Source organism: Heteronotia binoei, chromosome 1 (genome assembly GCF_032191835.1).
Source record: "Heteronotia binoei isolate CCM8104 ecotype False Entrance Well chromosome 1, APGP_CSIRO_Hbin_v1, whole genome shotgun sequence".
Lineage (NCBI taxonomy): Eukaryota > Metazoa > Chordata > Lepidosauria > Squamata > Gekkonidae > Heteronotia > Heteronotia binoei.
The window spans coordinates 58,302,730-58,321,364 of NC_083223.1; the positions used below are offsets into that span (position 1 = coordinate 58,302,730).

Here is an 18,635-nt window from a genome sequence, read left to right on the forward strand (position 1 = left end):
GAGCAGTACACTTCGAACAGATAAAAGGAAGTACTTCTTCACCCAAAGAGTAATCAATGTGTGAAATTCACTGCAGCAAAAAGTGGTGGTGGCTACAAGTACATATAGCTTCAAGAAGGGAACAGCATATGGAACAGAGGTCCACTAGTGGCTATTAACCACAACATATAGATAGAACATACCAGGGGCAGTGATTGTCTGTATTCTTGGTGCTTGGTAAGTGGGGGGGGGGGGGGAGAGCCTTCTAAGCTCTTGGAGAATTGGCTGCATCAGGGGTGTGTGGCCTAATATGCAAAGGAGCTCCTGCTAGAATTCCACTCCTGAGTAAAAGTCTTTACCTCACTAGTATCATGTTTAAAAGAAGACCTTAGTAAGGTGCTAATGAGGGTAGTGCCTAAGAGGAAGTTAACATGTCCGCTAAAGAAGACTGTATGGTTCCTGTACAAGTACTACAGTTTGGAGAAGATATGAAAGGTGCCAAAGTAAGGTTCCTTTAACTGTATGAAGCTATCACAACAGAAAAAGATTAATCACAACTTTAAATTGATAGTACTCCATTTCTAAGATATGGTTTGAATCTGAGAGCATTGGATCAGTCTAGCCCTGCCAGCATCAAAATCAAAGTCTACCCTTCAGGACAAGGTCACCTAACTATACAAGGCAGAGTTACTTGTCATTATGGCTGCAATATTTCTGAGATGGAAAAGGCAGTGAGGCTGCTCTGTCCTACTGTGAAAGCTGGCTGACTTTTCCCCTGGCAAGGTGCGAAGACATGGGTGTGAGAGAGAGCTTGAGGAAACACAGTCTGGGTATTAGGACAAAGAAAAAGATACTAGATAGAAATATGGAAAGCAAATCCAAGGCTCTGGGAGAAAGTGGCTGCTGGGTGACTGGACAGCACAAACAACAAGTCAAGAGGGAACCGATAGCAAGACCTGAAGAAAGTAGAATTAAATTATCACCAAGAAAAAAGAAACTGCTAAAATCAGTTGTGCATAAACCAAGTACTGGAATAGGGTTTGAGTTGAGACACATTTTCAATGCAATCCTGTGGAGAATTACTCGCGTCTAAGCCCACTGTTTTCAAAGGACTTCAAATGGAGTGACTGCAGAGAACTGAGACTCAGCTTGGTGACAGTAGCTATGCACAGAGATGCAGGAAGGACCTCTCTAGTCAAACTGAAATGTGGCACAACTCAGAGTGAGACAAACCTATGCAGAAAGTTTTTGTCAGAAAGCTTATTGGACTGTATTTTGAAACCATTTTTAATATTAATCATAATCTGAGCAATTCCTTCTGCTTATTTAGGAAGCATATGGTATTTTACAGTGCAGTCCTCGGCAGAGTTATACCCTCTTAAACCCATTGAGATCAATGAGAGTACAAAGGTGTAATACTGTTTTTGTATAAAATTTCACATACAAGACAGCACAATTTTGTTTAATGCTTCACACATCATACAACATAAATTCCCTTTGGAGAAAATCTTAACATTACTTGGGCATTCAAATGATCGCTTTCTGGATGTGAATCATGTCTACATGATTCTGCAAGTGGTTGAAAGTTGCAATAGGAATCTCAGAATGCTTATGCATGCCCTTGTAAACTGTAGACTTATAAATCATTTTCTAAGCTTAACAAGTCTTTATCAACGTAGACCTTATCCTGATAAGAAATTAGCATTTATTTTTGCCCAAAATTCACTTTTTTAAAATATAGCAATTGATTCCTTTTATTCTCTCTCTTTCAAAAGAAAAACTCCTCTTAGATTTCTCTGGGTATTTTTCTGTTACACCTCTGTGCTCCGTTTTGTAACTTAAACTCTTACTAGAGTGGTGCTCTAGTAGGAGGGTAGGAAGATTTGGAAAGACACTGCTGACCTCTGAGCATCTGCAGAAAGAAATTTAAAAAGTTGTATAATTTCCCCTCCTTCCCCTCTAATTTTGGAATTTCAAAATAAAATTCATTTTAAGTTGACTCTAACTTCTTAAAAAAGATTAAAAGAAAGAGATTGCTGGGTTTCAGGGAGAAATGGTTAAGGGGGAAGTAGAAGAAGCTTTAGTCTTCCCACCCCTGCTCCTTTTGTGTGTTCAAAGTGCTCAGTAGTGCCACCATTGATTCAGCTTGAAAAATCATACCACTTAGGTGGAGAGAGTCAGTTTGGTGTAGTGGTTAAGTGTGTGGACTCTTATCTGGGAGAACCAGGTTTGATTCCCCACTCCTCCACTTGCACCTGCTGGAATGGCCTTGGGTCAGCCATAGCTCTGGCAGAGGTTGTCCTTGAAAGGGCAGCTGCTGTGAGAGTCCTCTCAGCCCCACCCACCTCACAGGGTGTCTGTTGCGGGGAAGGGAGATAAAGGAGATTGTGAGCCACTCTGAGACTCTTGAGTGGAGGGCGGAATATAAATCCAATGTCTTCTTCTTCTACCAGTGTTCCCTCTAAACTGAGTTAGTGTGAGCTAGCTCACATTTTTTTAGCCTCCAGTTCACACATTTTTGTCTTAGCTTAGGAAGAATGGCCCCAGAGCAAACTAATTTATGCAGTAGCTGACAATTTTAATACCAATAGCTCACAAAGTATAATTTTTGCTCACAAGACTCCACAGTTTAGAGGGAACATTGGTGGTTACATGTAATTTTTACAATGGATGCAATAGCAATTTCAAGGAGTAGGTTGAGAATGCAAGAGCAGTTCAGGAAAGAGGGTTGAAGCTGCTTCTACCCACATGCCACAGTCACAAACAGAAAAAAGTCAGTGTGCATATAGGAGAAACAAAATTCCCATCACAATCTGATAAAAAGTTCCCGTGTATTCTACCACTAAGCACATGCAGTGAACTGTAACTATAATGAGGGAGACTCAGGATCAGATCGTCACTCAGCCATGAAACTCACTGGGTGACCTTGGTTCAGTCACCCTCTCTGAACATAATCTATCTCACGGTGTTATTGTAAAGATTAAAGGGTAGAGTGAAAAATCAATTATACTCCCCTGACCTCCTAGGAGAAGGAGACAGAATAAAAACCAGATAAATCTTCTACTCTAGATGCTGCTTCTTTCTGATACAGTGATTGCAAGCTTCCAAATAAGCATCTGTGTAACTTTCATATATAAGAGTATACACATTTTGAACATGCCTTTCAAAATGGAGAGCCAGTTTGGTGTAGTGGTTAAGTGTGCGGACTCTTATCTGGGAGAAGACATAGGAGATTGTAAACCGCTCTGAGTCTCTGATTCAGGGAGAAGGGTGGGGTGTAAATCTGCAATTCTTGCAATTCTTCTTCTTCTTTATTTATTCCATCAGTATAGGGAAAACATCTTTGTATATGAGCAAAGTGGTATAGAAATAAATAACTGTAGCAATTACCAATGCATGTTGGCTGAATTCCGCTCCAAGTGCCATCTGCTTGGCAAATTCTTTTTGATGAACCTATCAGTATAAAAGGTGGTCTGCACAGAAAGGATACTTCAGATCTGTAGGTAAAACTTTTACCATTAAATCGCCCCTCAGCCGGAATACCAGGCTCTCCACAAAAGACAGCTGTTATAGAAAAAGAAAACATACTTAATACAGAGTACATGTATAGAAACCCTTGATTTGTAGTTACTATCTAGTACTACACTGCTTAGTGAATTTTTGTCAAATTTTCTGCTTGGAGGACAATTTTTTTTTGTTCTGCTTAGAGAACAAATTTTAAAGTTTTACTAATGTTAAATTAGCACATTCTCATTGGTCTCAATGAGAGCTGGATTGGGTCCATGTGGGAAGTGAAGAGTGGCTTGCACTGATCAAAAATGATGTTCTCCTCCCCACATAGTGGTATTAGCACTCCAAGGAAAATTATGGGTGGTCTTTTTTTCTTCTTGGAGGGCAAATAATAACATGGGGAAATTGATTCTGATCAGCAAAATGACTGAGGGGGGAAGTCATGTTTACTCTCCTCTCCCACCCAGATGCACGGGCCTGATATAAGTCAAGTCCCAATGTTGTTTCTATTTCCATTTTGTAGCACGGGCAAAAAACTGATATGGGTTTTCTAGCATCTTGTCTGTTTTTCACATTTAGTTACTTTAATTTAGGGGGGGGGGGGGGTTCATACCAAATCAGTACAGGTTGTACTGATGCCTACAATTCTAGTGTTTTATCCTCCCCCCCCCATATTTTCAACTCATGAACTAAGAGCTGTTTCGAAATTCTAATTTTTAACCCCCTTTATGTGTTAATTAACAATGAACTAATATATTTCACTTAAGAATGGATGGCAGCTGTAATGTTTCCAGGTTCCAAAATAGAGACCAGAACAAGGAGTAGTTCAAACAGTTTTAATCTAAGAAGCGACTCTAACAGGTTTATGCAAGTTCTCTCAAGGCTGTTCTGCTCAAGGGCAGTTTTGGGAGAGCTCTCTTAGCCCCACCTACCTCACGGTCACAGGGTGTCTGTCGTGGGGAGGGGGAGGGAAAGGAGATTGTAAACCGCTCTGAGACTCCTTTGGGTAGTGAAGGGAAGGGTATAAATCCAATCTCATCATCATCATCTCATCACAGACTCTCAGTTAGCTGAACTGGCTACTTGAACATTGAATACCTATTTCTAGAGAGGGGCTGTGAGCACACAATATTCAAATTTTAACAATTGTGAGGCATACAGCAGATGAAAGTTCAGCACTCTGGATATTGCATTATTCATTTCAAAAGAACCAGTATTTCCTGCTTTTTCAGTCTCTACTTCTGTCCGAAAGGGTAGTCAAAGCCTCACAGATGTCATCCTGTCTGCTTTGGCCATGCATAAAAATTCTAACTGGTCCTATATAACTTCTCCAAGTTCTCCTACCATGTTATGATATACTATGATATAACTGACTGCTTTTAAAATCAACAATTCTTAAAAAAAAAAAAAAAAAACTTACGCAGGCACTGTGGAACATCTCCTCTCCAAACTCCTTGTCCTTCACAAGAAAGAATAGCAGAATTGGAAAGCTGATACCCATCAGCACAGCTGTAACTTACACTAGAACCCCAGTGGAAATCTGACCCTTCAACCTTCCCATATTGCACCTGGGGAGGTGGGACACATGTGATGGCTATAAGAAAAAGGCAGAAAAACATTTAAAAAGTATTGAAATGTAATGTCAGTTATACTTGTAACTAAAATATAGTAATTATAATTTATAACAAATCTGCATAAAGTATATAATTCCAAATAATATATAATGTAATAAATGTAAAACACAAAATTATTTGGACAGGATTTTTAATCTGAGTGTTGTTTTTCTTCAAACAGAGGTTGGGTACATGGATAGTTGTCTCTGTTAGAAAAAACATTACTTACACTTTAAGCAAGTAATGTGTATGCACTGTCACCAAGAGTAAGGCTAATAAGTTGCCTTCCCTTATCGTGTTTTAAACAATTTATTGGTAGCATATGGTTACAAAGCTTATCTATTTCTTAATTTTTTCTTTTTTTTCACATTAACCCATATGACATTTCCATCCCCCCTCCCTCCAATGTTGACTTCCCCGAGGTTATAAGTTCAAATCCATACTAAAGGCACTTCTGATTGCTCAAAGTTCCGTATATATATTCTTACAACTAAAAAAATGTCCAATATTTCTTTACTTTCCAAGTTTTCTCCATATATCCTTTAAATTTTCTCCACTCCCTTTTGAATATCTCTAAATCATAGTCTCTTAGTGTTCTGGTTAATTTGTCCATTTCACACCACGATAAAACTTTCATGGTCCATTCCCATTTCTCTGGTATTTTTTCTTGCTTCCAAAGCTGCGCGTACAAAGTCCTAGCAGCTGATAACAGGTACCAAATTAAAGTCCTGTCTTCTTTTGGGTATTTTTCTAATTGTAATCCAAGTAAAAACGTCTCTGCAATTTTCTTAAAATCATAGCCCAAAATTTTGGTGATTTCTTGTTGTATCATCTTCCAGAATTCTTTCGCTCTTTCACATGTCCACCACATATGGAAGAAAGAACCTTCATGTTTTTTACATTTCCAACATCTATCCGACATTTTCTTACTTATCTTAGCCAATTTTTTCGGAGTCATATACCACCTATACATCATTTTAAAACAGTTCTCCTTAATGCTTTGACAAGTTGATATCTTCATTGAGTTCTTCCAGAGGTGCTCCCATGTTTCCATTTGTATTTCTCTATTCACATTAATTGCCCATTTGACCATTTGAGACTTTACTACTTCTTCTTCTGTAGACCATTTCAATAATAACTTATATACTTTTGATATCAATTTTTCATTGTCACCTAACAGGACTCTTTCCAGTTCTGTTTGTTCTCGTCTAATCCCCTCTGATTTTATGTCATTTTCCATCAAACTTTTAATTTGTTGCATTTGAAACCAATCATAATTGTTATTTAGCTCTTCTGAGGTTTTTAATTCAATTTTGTCTCCTTGAATCTTAAGCAGTTGGTTATATGACATTTCTCTTTTTTCTTCAGAATCAGCTGTTATTTTTATTACTTCTGCTGGCACTATCCATAATGGTTTTCTCTCGTCCCCGTATTTCTTGTATTTTATCCAAGTATTTAGTAATGTATTTCTGACATAGTGGTGAGAGAAAAAACCATCCATTTTATTCTTCCCATAGTACATGTATGCATGCCAGCCGAATCTATTTCCGTGAGCTTCTAACCACAAAGGTTTTTTATCTAACAGCATTATCCAATCTTTTATCCATGTCAAACAAACTGCATCGTGGTATAGTCTTAGATCGGGAAGTTGAAAACCTCCTCTCTCTTTGGCATCCGTTAAGATCTTCATCTTTATCCTTGGTTTCTTTCCGGCCCAAATGAAATCAGAGATTTTCCTTTGCCATTTGTTGAATTGTTTTGCTTCTTTTACAATCGGGATGGTTTGAAACAAATACATTATCCTTGGCAAAATATTCATTTTGATTGCAGCTATCCTGCCCAGTAAGGACAAGTTGAGTTTATTCCATTTCATCAAATCTTTGTCCATCTTACACCACAGTTTTTCATAATTGTTTTTGTATAAATCAATGTTCTTCATTGTTATCTCTATTCCAAGGTACCTAACTTTGGTTGTGACTTCACAACCTGTCACCTTTTGTAGTTCGTTTGTTTTATTTGGTTGCATGTTTTTACAGAGGAATTTCGATTTCTCCTTATTTATGTATAATCCTGCTAGTTCTCCGTATTCTTTTATCTTAGCTAACAGCAGTGGTGACACTTGAACCGGATTCTCCATTATGAACACTATATCATCTGCAAAAGCTTTATATTTATAAGAGAATCTTCTAATTTTTAGACCTTCTATTTTTTCATCTTTTTGAATTTGTTGTAACAAAATTTCAAGAGTCATTATAAACAACAATGGTGATAGCGGGCATCCTTGCCTTGTTCCTTTACTCACTTTCAATTCTTTGGTAAGGTCTGCATTTATACACAATTTTGCATGCTGATCTGTATATATTGCTCTTGTCATTTTTATAAATTGTTCCCCTAAATTAATTTTTTCCATTACCGCAAACATAAAGTCCCAATTTAAGTTGTCGAAGGCTTTCTCTGCGTCAACAAAAAATAAGGCCACTTCTTTTTCCGGGTGCTTTTCATAGTATTCCACAACATTAATAACAGCTCTTACATTGTCCCTTATTTGTCTTTTAGGAAGAAATCCCGCTTGGTCTTTGTTTATAAAGTTGGTCAGGTATTGTTTCAGTCGCTCTGCTAAAATTCTTGTATAGATCTTATAGTCATTATTCAACAATGAGATTGGTCTATAATTTTTTACGTTTGTGCTATCTTTATCTTCCTTAGGAATCAGAGAGATTACAGCTTCCCTCCAGGTCTTTGGGATTTTCCCTTCTTCTCTTATCGTGTTTAACAACTTCAACAGTTTGGGTGTTAATTCATCCTTGAGAGATTTGTAAAATTTTGACGTGAATCCATCTGGCCCTGGAGCTTTACCCTCTTGCATTGCTTTTATTGCTGCTTCTATTTCAATTTTCTCTATTGGGTCATTTAATATCTTTTTCATATGTTCCGTCAAAGGTGCCACCTGAATGTTTCGTAGATACTCTTCCACTTTTTCTTTACTTACATTCACACCCTTGAATAAATTTGCATAGTATTTAAAGAATTCTCTTTTAATTCCTTCTTGATCCACTACTGTTTTCCCATTTGCCCTGATTTTATTTATAGTCTTATTTTCTTTCCTTTTTTTTAATTGCCAGGCCAGGTATTTACCAGGTTTGTTTGCACTTTCAAACGATTTCTGTTTCAAATTTTTTAAATTCCATTCTAATTCTTTATTCAGCAAATGTTTAACTTGGGATTGTAATATCGTAATTTCTTTTATTAATTTTTTCTTCCCTGGTCTTTTTTTTAAGTCCTTTTCTTTTTTATCTATTTCATTTTGCAGTGCTGACAGCCTTTCTTCTCTTGCTCTTTTGTCTTTATTATTCAATGTAATTAATATACCCCTCCTTACTGCTTTATAAGTGTCCCATACTGTTGGATATTCCATATCATCCGTTTCATTTATTTGGAAGAATGCTGCAGTCTCCTTTTCTAAGAATGATACAGTGTCTTTATTTTGTAGTAAATCCTCATTAATTCTCCATCTTCTTGATTTTTTTTGCAATTTTGTTGACCAGCATATTGGATTATGGTCCGCCCAAACCTTTGGAAGAATCTCAATTTTTTTTGTTATGAGGCCCAAGCCTTGGGAACCCCACAACATGTCAATTCTGGAAAAAGAATTATGCCTTGCTGAGAAAAATGTATAGTCTCTTACCTCAGGGTTGAACTTTCTCCAAATGTCTTCTAGATTTTCCTGTTTAATCAACTCAAAGAAAGAATTGGGCAGCTTCCCTTCTTTATCATTCTTCTTTGGACTTGATCTGTCAAGGTTATTTTGTATTGTTCCATTAAAATCGCCCATCATCAATACCTGGTCATAAGTCTCTTCGTCCATTTGTCTATTTATGTCTTTAAAGAATTTGTCTTTCGCTCCATTGGGTGCATAGAGTCCTAGTAGTAACGTTTTTTTCGCCTCTATCGTCACCTCAACAGCAATGTATCTTCCTTCTTTGTCTTTAAAGATTAATTTTGGGTCAAGTTGTTCTTTAATGTAAAAAACCACCCCTCTTTTCTTTTGCTCTGCTAGTGAAAAAAATTCCAACCCCAAATTTCTATTCCACAAAAATTTACTGTCCTTGCGTTGTATATGAACTTCCTGTAAACAAATTATATTACATTTTTGCTTTTTAATCCAATGAAATGTTCTCCTTCTTTTCTGTGGTGAATTTAGTCCATTTATATTCCAAGATAGTAATTTGTACTCCATTATGATGTTGGTTCTTTATTTTCTTCAAAAAAGCTATGCATCTCTTGTTCGCTTCTTATTGTAATCCTTTTGCCATTTTGTTCAAATCCAAGACCCTCTGGTATTATCCATCTATATCTTGTGCCCTCTGCACGCAACTGATCGGTTAGCTTCTTGTACTTTTTCCTATCGCTGATCACTTCTCTTGGTAGCTCTTTCATTATTTTAACTCTGCTCCCTTCTATTGCCCAGGCTTTTTGGTACCCTTTCCTCAAAATTTTCTCTGCCACTTCTTTTGATCTTAATCTTATGACGATGTCTCTTGGCAGACCTTTATTTTTCGCATAAACTGAGTTGACTCTGTAGGCACCCTCCAACATACTCTTAAATCTGTCAGGGTCTTCTTCTATGTACTCAGTGATGATATCCACCATATAGCCTTTTAAGTCTGTGTCTTCTTTTTCAGGTACCCCTCTTAGACGCACTTGTGACTCCAGCAACTTACAGTCGTGTATTATGACCTTTTCTTGAATTTTTAGCAAGGCAGAGGCCTGTGTATCCACTTTCATCTCTACCTCTTTCACTTTATTTTGAGTCTCTTCCTTAAAATTCTCTATCTCCTTCTTAAGGTCTCCAACTTCTTTTTTAATATCTTTTTTTATTGCCAAATGCAATTTGTCCATAGCTTTTAACATTTTTGCCTCCAGAGCGTCAAATTGAGCCTGCATCTTGTCAAATGATTGGGCTCTTGCACGTGTTGTTCTTTCTACTGACATATAAAAAATCACCAAACCTTAAAAAAATCCCCACATAAAATTTAGCATCCAATCCAATAGCTTAGAGCCAGTTCTTTCAGATGAGACTAGTTTCGTTTTTCTCCCTTCTTCCTGAGCAAAGATTTTGAATTTTAACAATTTTGACAGTTTTTCTCCCTTTTAAAATGGCAATCGTTATTTCTCTATGGTACAGTTCCAGCCTAGAGAGGTCTCTCTTCGTCTTTCTTGATCTGAGTCTTGGACTCAATTCCTTCCTAGTTCAAAGGTCGGATGTCACAGCTCTTGTTGTCCTTATAGGCTCTGATTTATTGTCCAGCCCCTTTTAGTTTCACTTCCTGTCACAGCTTAGACTGATCTCGTGTCTAATCTCGCAGTTTTTTGAGCTGCATGAAGAAACCGCAACCACAAAAATTCACAACAATATGTCCTTTCTCCAAAATATCTTTGAAGGCAATTGTTTTTACGGCGTTCAGTTTTCCCAAGCTGAATTCTTTTCCTGCTGTGCCCCCACTCAGCTCAGTTCATTCTAGGTTCTGCAGTTTATGGGCATATATACACGGCAACTCTCTTTTCTTTCTTCTGCGTCACCAGCCTCCCATTGCCAACTTTCACTCTTATCTTGAAAGGTTTTTTTTTTTTTGCTGTTGTTCACATCCAAAGCCACAGAGCTCAGCTTAACAAGGTAAAAGTTTTTTTTCCATTCAATTATGCTTTGCCTTCGTCTGTTATTAATCCACTCAGTGTTTAAACTATATTCAAAGTCTCTCAGAGTGAAGATAAGAATGATGAGTCTACCTTTTAGATGTTCTCAACTCCCCCGGCTGCTATTTTCTTGCAATTAAAATCAGTCCTTCTAGCGTGCTTGGATTCCGACAGCCTTAAGTGACCGAAGTCACTTTAGATTCACTGCAGACGATGGTTGACATTCCATTGCCGGACATCAAGAAATGAAGGAGTCAGCTCCCTGACTGCTCCAGTTCGATATCAACAGCATTAAAGGAAGATAAGTCGTCTTGGGTTAACCCTTGCTAGGGTTAATGAGCATAGACCTTATCAGGGGTCTTTAATACCCTGAACAGTGACAATAAAATCCCCCTCTGTTAGGGAGCTGCAGACTGTCTTCCAGCCAAACAGGAAGTCCCAAGTTGCCTTCCCTTATCAACCAACTTCTGTCTTGTTACCAGAAACTAATCAAGGAATCTAAACACAGAGATTGGAGTAGTAACATTAAAGGTAAAGGTAATCCCCTGTGCAAGCAACAGTAGTTTCCAACTCTGGGGGTGACATTGCTTTCACAACGTTTTCATGGCAGGCTTTTTAACAGGGTAGTTTGCAATTGTCTTCCCAGTCATTTACACTTTACCTCCAGCAAGCTGGGTACTCAATGGGTAACATTAGTCAGAATCAATACATTACATTGGAGAATTTCCCCTTTTCAGGGTTGACATGGAGAGACTTATGGTTATAACTAATTCTGAACATGGGCACAGAGTGCAACTTTTTAAAATCTACAAAATAAGGCCCTGTTTAGATAGAGGGATTTTTTTCTACAGACCTGGAAGGAAACACGCCTCCCCACCCCATGACTGCAGAAAAATCCAATGGGCATGATCTTACTAATTCCCTCCATACGTGCCTCTGAACAAGTGAGTTGTCCTAGCATGATGTAATAGAAAAGTGCTGAACTAGGGAAAGTTCGCCTCAAATTCCTCCTCAGCAACTAAGATCATAAGGTGGGGGCTTGGAAAAGGCACTCTCTCAACGGATCTATCTCAAAGGCATTATTGAATGGCAAAATGACAGGTGTATGTTATCCTATGTTCTTGGAAGAAATGTAAATATAGAATGAACATTTGGTAAATGATGAAAATAATGCATTATGCCCTGCAGATCCAGTGGTAGAGGTCTCTGGCATCAGCAGAAGGCTACTTGCATAGAAGGAAAGTGCAATCACTAATGGAAATCGTCTAAATACTAGAATGTCTGCCATTTATCATAAGGGACTGATCTCTTTCAACATATACTGCAGCTTAAAAAACTAAAAAGCTAGCAAAGAGCTTCAAAGAAAAGCCGTACTAATGTTTTTTCTTCAATATTAATGTAATTTACAGAGAATAACATTTCTTTCTAAATGTCAACTTTAGCAGTTAATTTTCATAATTTGGAGCAATGGCAAACATGGGTTTGCTACATAAACTTGCCTACTGCGTTATACCTAGCTTCTATAAGGTATTGCTTTTTTACAGTTTCACAGAAACCACTGCCGTTATTAGCAAGCAAAAATCCCCCACCTCCTTCAAATTGTAAATGCCTTTCAACTTATAACATTTTTCTATTTCATAAAGGTCATGGAAGTGATACTTAGAAATGCTTTTTAAACAGAGCATAAAATGACAGTTGTAATATCCTCCTGAGGGAAGCTGAAACCTTGATTATAACAAAAGATGGGAATGATTCAGCCAAAGCGAAGATCTTTCAAATCCCATTGCCCCCCCAGTCGGAATGAAGAGGCAGACACAGGAATTGGGTTTAAAACCGGGCCGCTTTATTAAACACATAACACTGTAACTGGCAGGGGGTGAAACCTGAACCAGACAAGCCCTGGGGTCAACACCTGGACCCCGCCTTGTCCAAAGGGCGAGCCACCCTGCCCCCAGCACAAGCCCGCCATATTCGGGTTGTAGCCGAGCGGCCAGGCCTCCAGCCATCACCATCTGGGCTGGCATCGATCCCCACGGAAAGATCCAACCAGGTGAGGCTCCGAGTGATCTGCATCACCGCACTGAGCCGTGTAGCCCATCTACGGTTCCTGCAGACCACCGCACCAACGGTGCTAGGCCATAGGTGCTCCCCTGGAAAACCCTGTGGCCAAACCACCTCCAGCCTGCGACCTTAACCATTACCCATAACAAAACTAAACTAACCGGCAGTACAAGGTAGGCGAAAAACACCCCCACAATGGCCAATTGTGTGGAGATGAAAAAATTCCTACCTGGCCCCTAATAAGGCGACCGGCATACGCCTGTACTACCGAAAGGGATGGGTGGGCGGGCAGAGAGCCAAAGGAACTGCGTGGAGAGGAGGCGGGGGCCGGGGCTTATATAGCCCCGGCTCCGCGCCTGCAACAAACACCCGTATGTGGGGTGATGTTGCCCCTCCCTCCTTCCGGGGCGGCAAAGGCGGCCCCCAGCCTGAGCGCCGGCGAGCCGGCTTGGCTGGGAGGGGCCGGACATTCTTTTCAATGGAAGAGCATGAGGCCATTCTATTATATCTGATGAATTAAGCATTTGATTCAAACATCAGATTAAAAAAAACACTTCAATATTATATTTAAAAATTTCAGAACGTTACATTTTCCCTCACCTCTTTTTTTTTAAATTAAGATTAATTTAGCCAAATAGAAGTTGGCTGCAGCTGTCCATTAGCTCACAAAAGACCTTTCTCAGCTGACTGCATAACATCTTTTAAATGAAAAATGCCAGGGATTTAGTGATTCTGTGTGCTCTATCACTGAAAATTAACATTGGCTGGATTGGATACTATGTTTTTCAATCCACAGGAACCAACAGCTATTAAGGGCAGCACAATCTTACTTGGCACTTTGATTGTTCTGTTGCACCATACAAGTAGCTGTAAAATCTTTGATCCTGCCTCATTTCTTTAAAAATGTCTCTGCAACCTTTTTTTTTTATATATATATAAAGTTTTGTCCATAGCAAATGCTTGGGGTGGGGGGGAATGAGGGAAATGAATCCGCTTCTACAGCCCTTATGACTGTGACTTCTTTCCACTCCTACTTGCCAGTCAAATGATCCTTGAGCCATGAATGTTTATCATGGTCCTCAACCTTCCTCCATAGTGAAACAGGAAAACCATATATTACTTTATATTGTTAGCTAAGTTCTCATCAGCAAAGCTATAGATTATATGTAAGAAATATCTGCTATGTTTTGGATCAAGTGGAAGATTTCTGTAAACAGAAAGGGGCCAGTTCTCCCGTTCTGCAGCAATCCTCCCCATTGCCCCAGCACAGTTTCCAAAATCCCACCTGCCAGAAGCAGCATTTCAACAGAGGAACACTTTGGGCTGCAGCAGGAGGGGTCCTCTTGCGGGTTCAAGTCAGTAGTCTATACCCAGCACCCATATATGGAAAATGCATGGAGTTTTTCCTCCCCATTTCTGCAGCTCCTTCCAATCCCCAGAAAGATCCTGGGGGGTCATGGGATCCATGAGGAAGAAGAGCTATGCAGATCCCTGTTATGGAGTAAGCATGGACAAAGAGATAAAATCCACCTCATCCCTCAGCAGAGCTGTGCTGCTTGTGAAAGAGGAAGAAGTAGCAATTTCACTCCTTGATCTTCTTCATTGCAGCCTACCCCAATCCACTACTGCAGGTGTTCTATGATTCTGGGAATGATCTTTTAAGGCACTGGAAGGGGAACATTCTTTATATTTTCAACAGTTCCATCGTACCCTTTCTCCTGTCTCCACTCCTGTAAAAATATTCAAAGCTTCTGTTCTGACTTTAGAAGCTACAGATCGTATTCATTATATACATGAGAAATTCACTGGATTTGCACAGTAGAATAATTTTTTTCTAAACTACTGAAAGACCACACCTTTGCAAATGGGTTTACTCTGGTTCCATGTGCCATCTTTGGTACAGCGTATAGTAGATGCACCAACAGGTTCCATTAGATAGCCTGGATTGCACTGATAGGTTACCGTCTTGTTAAATGTGAAATCATTTCCAAACTGAATACCATTTGCTAATTCACCAGGATCTCCGCAACTGATCACTGAAGTAAGTAAAGAGGCAAAAAAGGTTTAGCAAAGACATTAAAAGGAAAAACAAAACCACAAATCCTAATCCATGTGTGCATGTCATCATCCTGAAATCTGAACACACAGCCATTTACATTTGTTAACATCGGCACATTAGCAAAACTTGACTTTTAAGCCAATGGTGTTATGTAGTTAAACTGTGTACGAGGGGAGGTAGTACTGCAGAGCAAATAAAACTAGGCGTTCCTGCAGGAACATTGCAACTTCCTGCAGAATCTCACTAGATTAGGAGCAAATAGTCTGGTCCTTGGAAATGAGCTGTGTTCACAAGTTGCAGAAGTCACCTGATATTCAAATCTATCAAGATCTTGTACAAACACACCTGTACAATCCCAAGTAACATTCTCTGCATTCGTTTGCATTTTTATTAGTTTCACTACCTGTATTTTTCTAAGCTGTTTTGTAGGTCCCTAATTATAAATGCATACACACTAAGCCAAAAATCTGAATTACTTCCAGCACAGACTTTATGAACAGCAAAGATAATTTCACAAAGACATTGCTCCTCAGAAACCATGTTTCTTCACTGTTGTGAGGTGACAAACTGAATTCTGCTATTAAACAAGTTGGCATAAAAAAGACTGTATGTGGCTTGAGGAAAAATAACTATATTTAGTAAAATAAAGTATATTTACAGTGCAATACTATGTAAAGTTACTCCACAGATGTCAATGAGGTTAGACTGGAGTGACTTTGCATAGGACTGCACTGTAAATTGTACCAGTGTGATTGTATAGATGGGACCAACACTGCATTAGAGATGACAAGCATCAGAAGGTTGTTCTTCACAAAACAACAGCATAGATGAGCTTTTCTCAAAATCATTCCATGGATGTAATGCTAAACAAATTTTCCAGGGAATGTCCCATTGAACGTAGTGGTACTTCTGTATAAATATGTTTAGGCTTGAATGACATATGTGAAAGGTATTAATAATAATAATAATACAATTACAAGCTAACATGCTTTTTATTACCAGTCAATCATTTCCTTTCAGCAAAAAGGATGACATATGTTCTATAAAATGATTTCTGTCATTTCTGAAACATATAATTAACAAATTGTCAGTTCCAGACCTGTGCAGTCTGGGGCAGTGCCAGTCCATGTGCCATTGGCTGTACAGTGCCGAGTAGTTAGCCCTGAAGTTTTGTAGCCTTCCCAACAGGCATATATGACAGAGCTTGAGAATGAAACCCCGTCACTGTAGATTATCTTGCCGTTGGCTGGCGTTCCAGGATTTCCACAAGACACAGCTGTTAAATGTGGAAGGAAGCAAGAAAAAAAGAAGTCACTATGATCTCTATTATAAAAAAGGATATAGACAAAAATGGTAGAACAATGACTTACGGTATGTTTTAATTCTAAAGACCAAAGCATGTGTTTCCCTTATTGGGCTTACATTTAGGGATGGACATGAACAGTTTCACAAACTGCTGTTCTTGATGGAATTTTGGCTGGTTTCTGGTTTGCAAACTGAAGTCTGTGAACTGCAGCTCATCCAGGAACCTCCACAAGCTTTTAAGGAAGTTTATGGAGATTCATACGGAGCAAAAAGAAGGTTTAAACCCCTACTTCTCCCTTCCGAGAAAGTTGCCAAAACATCTCAATGAAAGCCACCAAAAAATCACAAACAGCTGAGCCACAGGAACAGCCTACACCCAATGGCTCAGATGTTTAGAGCCTGAACAACTGAGCTGAGGAAGCAGACTGTCCCAGTGGTGGAGCTTCATGGCACAAACCTCATGAACCCAGTTCAGTTTGTATGTGAACCACAAACTGAATCACATTTTTGTGGGTTGTGCCCATCCCTGCCACATTATCATTTTATTTTGCTATTTATTGATGGTAAATATGTTTCTCTTTGGAATAAATTTGGAAATATGATACAGAAAAAGAGAGAGAGATGGAGAGGAGGAGCGTACCTCAATGTGAAATAGTGCATTTTTTTCATGACATTGCAATCTTCACCAAAAATGTACTTGGGAATGGCGGCAGGGCTCGGGGGAAGCGAGCTAGACTGCTGTTCTTTTGAGGGGTTATAGAGTGTTTCGAGCCCGTCCCTGTGGCATCGGTCCCATCGTTGTAGGGCCCAGGGGGCCGGCGCAGCGGCCCGCTGAAGCAGCCTGTCGGTCACTTCCGGGTTCCTGTCCTGCATCTCGACCTGTGTTATTAGTGACAGGCTGCTTCGGTGGGCCGCTGCGCCGGCCCCCTGGGTCCCACAAAGATGGGACCGATGCCACAGGGACGGGCTCGAAACACTCTATAACCCCTCAAAAGAACAGCAGTCTAGCTCGCTTCCCCCGAGCCCTGCCGCCATAAGCCTCAAGGGGGCTCATTTTGCGGCATCTCCCGGCGGGAGGGTGGCACCCGCACGGGACACATATCAAATGAAAGAGGGTGCAGGGCTATCAGAAACAGCCGGTGGAGGGAGTCGGGAGACCACCCCACTGGGGGATCCACACCCCGAAAGTGATGAAGGTGGCGCAGATAGAGCCAACAGAGCAAACAGGACAAAATAAATAGGCTGCATTATGCAGCACAGTTGAGAAAGTGCCTTATCCCATATACTGATGAAGTATATACAGGATTTGAGAACAAAATTGTTTCCGGCGGTGATATTTGGGGGATTTTTGGGGACGTCACAGGAAGTGCTGTGAAGTCACTTCCTGTTTCTGGCAGTGGCATTTGGGGGAAATGATGTCATTTGGGGGAAGTGATGTCACAGGAAGTGATGTCACTTCCCATTTCCGGCAGGTGACGCAGGGAAATGATGTCACAGGAAGTGGTGTCACTTCCTGTTTCCGGCGGTGGCATGACATCACCGGAAGTGACGTGACTTCCTGTTTCCGGCGGCGCGCGCGCAGAGCGCGCACGCCCCTGCCTCCCCCCTTCCCCCCCAAGGTGTCCCTGGCTGGCCTTCAGACATTATGGTCACCCTAATATGAATTCTACATGTGAAAGAATGGTGAAATGTTTTACTAGTGAGAAGGAAGACATGCAACAGATTATTGGTAGGAAAGAAAACAGATGATAACAATACATGTAAACAACAGAATTTCATAACCATCTATGCACATGGCATGTGCGGCAGAATAGTCCTGCTCTGGCCTGCAGGCCCTATTTCACAAAGCTCCCCAAGGTTTTCCCAATACCTGGAGAAGCCTTTCTTTTCTTTTATAGCATCTGATGCCTCTCCTCAAAACACCCTCCAAGTTTCAAAAGGATTGGACCAGGGGGTCCAGTTCTATGAGCCCCAAAAGAAGGTGATCCTATCCTTCATTATTTACAATGAAGGGAAGGCATTTAAAAGGTGTGCAGTCCCTTTAAATGTGATGGCCAGAACACCCTTTGGAGTTCGAATGCATTTGTTACAACCTTGCTCTTGGCTCCACCTCAATGTCTCCTGATGCTCTGATGGACTCCACCCCCAAAGTCCCCAGATATTTCTTGAATTGGACCTGGCAACCCTAGTTAGGGCTCCCAGCTTCCCTTCCAAGTTCTGAGGTCTTGCCTCTGAGTCTTCTGCTGCCCAGCACTTGGTCAAACAGACACAGTTTATTGCCTTGTGCACTCTTGGAGGAACAGCCACTTTCAACTGCCTAACTTTCCCCTGGCACTCCTTTTAAAATAGGATGTTCAAGATGGTGGAGGTCTATGTGGTACAGAGAACTATTACCAGCATCAAAAGTGATAACG

General features: G+C 40.0%; 1 protein-coding gene across 1 annotated transcript in view; it reads right to left on the reverse strand.

Annotated features, from left to right (window-relative positions):
* CSMD1 (CUB and Sushi multiple domains 1) overlaps positions 1-18,635 on the reverse strand; it is a 1,753,937-nt gene that overhangs the window by 37,161 nt on the left and 1,698,141 nt on the right. The window contains exons 58-61 of the mRNA XM_060234944.1: positions 16,016-16,192; positions 14,714-14,893; positions 4,910-5,083; positions 3,370-3,543 (exon numbers count right to left, since the gene is read on the reverse strand). Of these exons, the coding sequence (XP_060090927.1) occupies positions 3,370-3,543; positions 4,910-5,083; positions 14,714-14,893; positions 16,016-16,192 (705 nt within the window). The remainder of the gene's footprint in view (positions 1-3,369; positions 3,544-4,909; positions 5,084-14,713; positions 14,894-16,015; positions 16,193-18,635) is intronic.